The sequence below is a fragment of the Solanum tuberosum genome, unplaced genomic scaffold, assembly GCF_000226075.1.
Source record: "Solanum tuberosum cultivar DM 1-3 516 R44 unplaced genomic scaffold, SolTub_3.0 scf00745, whole genome shotgun sequence".
Lineage (NCBI taxonomy): Eukaryota > Viridiplantae > Streptophyta > Magnoliopsida > Solanales > Solanaceae > Solanum > Solanum tuberosum.
Window position 1 is genome coordinate 91,451 of NW_006239660.1, and position 5,154 is coordinate 96,604.

The following is a 5,154-nucleotide window of genomic DNA, read 5'->3' on the forward strand; positions in this document are numbered from 1 at the left end:
TGTTAAATATCCATAAATTACTCCTCCACCCCCCAAAAAGAAGAAGTTATACTAAAAGAAAAAGTCAGCTTAAAAAGAGAACATTTTTACACTTTGAAAGTATGGTCCTGGACTTCAATAGATTCCTTCACTAGTTCAATTCTCTTTTGACTAAGTGTCCCATCTTCCTCAGCATCAAAACTAGCATGAACACTGTAGAGAACATAAACCAGAACAGCGAGAGCTGAGAAGAATCCGAATCGGATGTAGGATGGTCTATCAAGTGAACCTAACAAGAATATATTGAGGAATATGGACATGGAAGGAATCCATGGCATTAAAGGGACACCCCAAAACTCGGGTTTTTGCGCTTGTGGTACCATATAATGGAAGAGTTGTAATACAGCAATGGCAATAGCAGTACAAGCACCAAGCATTAAGGCTTTTGGCTTGCCTGGTGGGGCAAATTGCCATAACAGAGTGAATAAAATGGATGTCAATGAGAAGCAAAAAAGGAAAGATAGTGTAGGCCATGGATTTGTTACGCCAATCGAAACATAACGCTTGTAAATAACAGCATTTGCTACCATGTAAAATACAAACAGTGTACCGATTGATACAAGGTTGAGTAGTATTTGTAAATCAGTGAAAAGTGCAATTGCTGCTGTACAAATTCCTGAAAATGACCAAACAAATGCTTGTATTAGCACAATAGGAAGAAATTCCTAGCAAGACTTTATTCTGAAATCGGTAAAGAATGTGTCATTTCAGTCAAAAGTTTCGGCCATGTAACACTTCTGGCAAGATTTTGAGTCTCAGAAAATCACATGACAAGATCTTTAAAAGGGTACCCCTTAATTTACAGAGCCAGAATTTTTACTAAAGAAATTCAATATCTATTATATATACATAAAAAATAATTTTCGGTTACTGCCCCTAGTACTCTACAAAGGATTCTATATTATAGCATTTTCAACTCTGTTTTTAAAAGTCTATATCTAACATTCCCAGTTTACTTAAATTCTTATTCCAGTAATGTAAGTCACACACATAATCTTTATAAAGAATAAAATTTCAAGAATGGTCAGCAGGAGATAGAAAAAGTTTTATACTTTGCTGAGCTCAAATACCTGTCTAAATAGTGTATCAAAGTATGTGGAGAACATTCGTTTAGATAATGATGGGAAGGAACCTTATTAGAGTATATTGTTTGGACCAATAATTGCAGTTAAATCTTTCCTGAGCCACTCGAATTAACAAGGAACCTTCCTAATTAGATTTTTTAAATAATCAAGATTTATACAACGCAGTATTATCACGAATTAATTCATAATACACTTCTTAAAAACTATATGGAATCTTTTCTCCTTGAAGTACATATTTGAAACATTTAGCTGGTATTGTGTTAGAAAATATAATTAAGAAAATAAAAAATGTGTCCTCGTATTTTAGACGAAATTGTCGTACACTTCGATATGAAACTTGAAATCCCCTACTCACATTAAAAAAACCATGCATAAAAAATATATTCAAACACGTGTAAAAACACTGTTGAAATCGTCACACCCTTCAATATTGGAGGGCTATGAATGAACAAAGAAAAATAAGAAGGCCAAATTCATGACAAACATTGAGATATGAGCCAAGGTTTTATCCTAAGGAAGAGGACCCCACATAGAAAAATTCAGTCAAAGCCCCTTTCAATAAAAATTTCTCAAATCTCTGTGTGATTGTGAGTGACTAATCATCTTGACATGAAACTGTAGGTCCCATAAATATCGGAATCAAAAATTTTACTAAAATAATTTAAATAAATAAATACTCCCTCCGTCCCATTTTATGTGGCAACATTTGATCGGGCACGGAGTTTAAGAAATAGATAAAGACTTTGAAATGTTTACCAAATTGCCCTTAAAAAAATAGACTTATTTTTCTCTCTCCTAATAAATGTATTGGAGTACTCTTTTCAAGATTAAGTGGGACCAACAAGGATAAAAGAGGAATTGTACCTTTAAATACTTACCAAATAAGGAAATGTGACATTCTTTTTGGGACTGACCAAAAAGGAAATGTTGCCACATAAAATGGGACGGAGGGAGTATATAAAAGTAAACATAAACAACTTGAGCGAAATTCAACACTGTAAAATAATTTTCATAATGTATAAACAATGTAATTTTCTGTCGAAACAGACTCCGCCACTAGGTCCCACAAAACCCAGAAAATAGTTAACCGAATATGATGAGTCACATGATAAACTTATGATCAATTTTCCCTAAAATGTAAAGCTATCGCCTTAACCGAAACGGTTCTTTTGGTGGACCCCCTACTGTCCAACGGCAAAGCTGATAATAATAATACAAAAGGCAATATCCACGCAATAACAGGAAAAATAAATAAATCACACACGCATTTCCACTAATTTATCCACATAAAAATACGCAACACAATAAAATACCATACCCAATCAAATTTTTCAATATATTTCATATCAGTCGAGATTCTATCAAAAATACTACATATTCATGTGCCTCGAACCTTAACTATGAAATTTGATATAAATACAAAGTACGAGTAGATATTGATAAATAACGTACCGAGAAAAACGGAAGCATTCACAGGCGTTGATGTTTTAGGATGGACCCTAGCAAACCAAGCGGGAACAACGCTGGACCGTCCGATCACGCACATGTATCGAGCTTGGCCCAACATAGCTACTAATAAAGATGTTAAAATACCGAAACTAGCCCCAACTCCTATCACATTTGATACCCATCTCCACCCGTCTGATCCCATAAATGCCCCCGAAAATGGCGCATCTGTATCAATCTGCTCATCAAAAACAACAATTTATCAGAACTTTCACATTCCAGATATTAATACTCATTTACATTCATCACCATGATATGATAATCCTAAATAAATGAGATTCGTTGATCACAATTTGATTGATCGAGATAATGAAATAAATGAATAGTGATAAGGATAGAAATGTAATTTTAATCACTTTTATTTTACCATATCATAAGGAAGGAGCATGGACATTGAAGCAGCCATGAGGCAGTAAAGAACTGTCACGAGTATAACGGAACCCGAGACACCAGCAGGTATATCCTTAACAGGATTTCTAACCTCTTCAGCCATGGTTGAAACGGCGTCGTACCCTATGTAACTCAGATAAACCATTGCTGCTCCATTGAACACTCCTGAAGCACCGAATGGGAAGAATCCACTCGCATGATTCTCATCCCCTGCTTCTCTGAAATTCTTCGTATCTCCTCTGGTAAATCCAATTACTATCACGAATACTATGAACACTAGATGTAGCACTGTTAACACCATATTCAACATCGAACTCTCTCTTGTACTGCAAACAAATTATGTTTATGAAAAAAACGAAATCGAATTCGATTAGAATTTTTTCATGAATTTTAGTAGCGGACGAACCTGTAGCAGATGATTACGGTGAGAGCTAAAACTACTAAAACAGCAACAATATCGATTTCGTTGAATCCTTTCGGTAATCCATTGACGGTGATTCTCAATCTGCTTTCAGTGGATATACCGAGGGCTGTACATAAATAACCGGTGAAACTCCTCGCTACAGCGGCATTTGATAATACGTAATCGATGATCAGATTCGCACCGGTCAAAAACGCTAGAAATTCACCTGCACTACGAAACGTCGTTGATCAATTTAATCGTAAAACAAAGTACAGGACATTGCGTTTTTAACGTGTTGTTTTTAACAAATTCAGTTACGGAAAACGGACCAAAAGTGATACGGATATAGCTAAAGGCACCGCCAGCAACCGGCATATCGACGGCGAACTCAGTGTAGCAAAAAGCAGATAACAGAGCACAGAATCCAGCAATGGCGTAAGAGAGAACAACAGCAGGTCCAGCACACATACGGCTAGCACGACCGGAAGTAACAAATACTCCGGCACCAACCATACCGCCGACGCCAAATCCGACGAGGTCATACCACCGGAGACTCCGTTTCATATCTCCACCAGACCGAGCTCTGAGTCGACTTGTTTCTTCGAAAGAAGTCGAGACAGAACAAGCCCGGCGAGCTAATCTGTGTGGAGTATCGGAAAGGGCTCGGAGGTAGGATTTGACATTAGAGAAAGAGGAGCCATAGGTCTCCATTTTTTGGACCACCAAGTCTCTCTTTATCAGTAAATATTGAATTGGAGGAAATGAAGAACGACTGAATGGGTATTTAAAGAGTTAAACACTAAAGAAAATGGCTGATACTGATATCTACTAGATCCACTGAATCTTATAATAATTTCATATCAAACATAAAAATCATATTTGTATATTATAACTATATTTATATTATTTTTATTTGATTTAATATAACAAATTAGGGAAAAAATGTGGGAGATAAATCAAATCCGTGAATTTGGGCTTAGAAAAAAAAGAAGAAGATAGCGGATGCATCTCCTATATTTCCTCATTTAGTTTAAAAATATTTTAAACTCTCTAAAATCAATTTTAAACTTTTAAGTTTGTTTAATGCATCATGAGGATTTTCAACGGGAAAACAACATAAACCTATATTTTGTTTGTACATCTTTAATTACAATATTTATCGTTATTTTGATATAGAAGAGATAGTCCAAAAAAGATCACTATGGTGAAGTTTAGATCATAGTTTAAAATCATTTCACCAACAAATTTATATTAATCAGTAATAGGGATAAAAATTAAAGATCACAAATTAAAAAAAAAAGTTAAAAACTACCTCAAAATAGAAAAGTTCGTACAAAAAAAATGTTTTATTAAAAAAGAAACAATATGACATAAACAAGTTAGATTAAACTCTATGGAAAGGTCTATTTAACTACTATTAAGCAATTTCGAAATGTGATACGCACCTTTTCCTTCACTATGGTCCCTAAAGTTTGAAGAAAATGTAATAATAATCCCCCTTGCATTTGATACAAATTTGGGATAATTTTAAAGATCTTCCTCAAAGTTTTTCTTTCAAATCATTAACAATTTCTATGGACTACTTTGATTTCTTTATAACAAGACTTTTAATATTTATATCATTAATAAAAAATAATTATAATTATTTTGACTGATTTACCTTTATCAATATACAAATTGAGCAAACTCATACAAGTAGGGAAAATGAGTATAATTAATAATAAGTATAAA

At 34.3% G+C, this 5,154-nt stretch overlaps 1 protein-coding gene across 1 annotated transcript; it reads right to left on the reverse strand.

Annotated features, from left to right (window-relative positions):
• Window positions 1-4,213, reverse strand: LOC102597950 (cationic amino acid transporter 7, chloroplastic-like). Its single transcript, XM_006367179.2, has 5 exons — window positions 3,753-4,213; window positions 3,427-3,649; window positions 2,998-3,346; window positions 2,577-2,808; window positions 1-655 (listed from the first exon to the last, which is right to left on the reverse strand). Exons 1-5 carry the CDS (start codon window positions 4,132-4,134, stop codon window positions 87-89), a joined length of 1,755 nt encoding a protein of 584 aa, XP_006367241.1. The 5' UTR covers window positions 4,135-4,213; the 3' UTR covers window positions 1-86.
• Window positions 4,214-5,154: the final 941 nt, after the last annotated feature.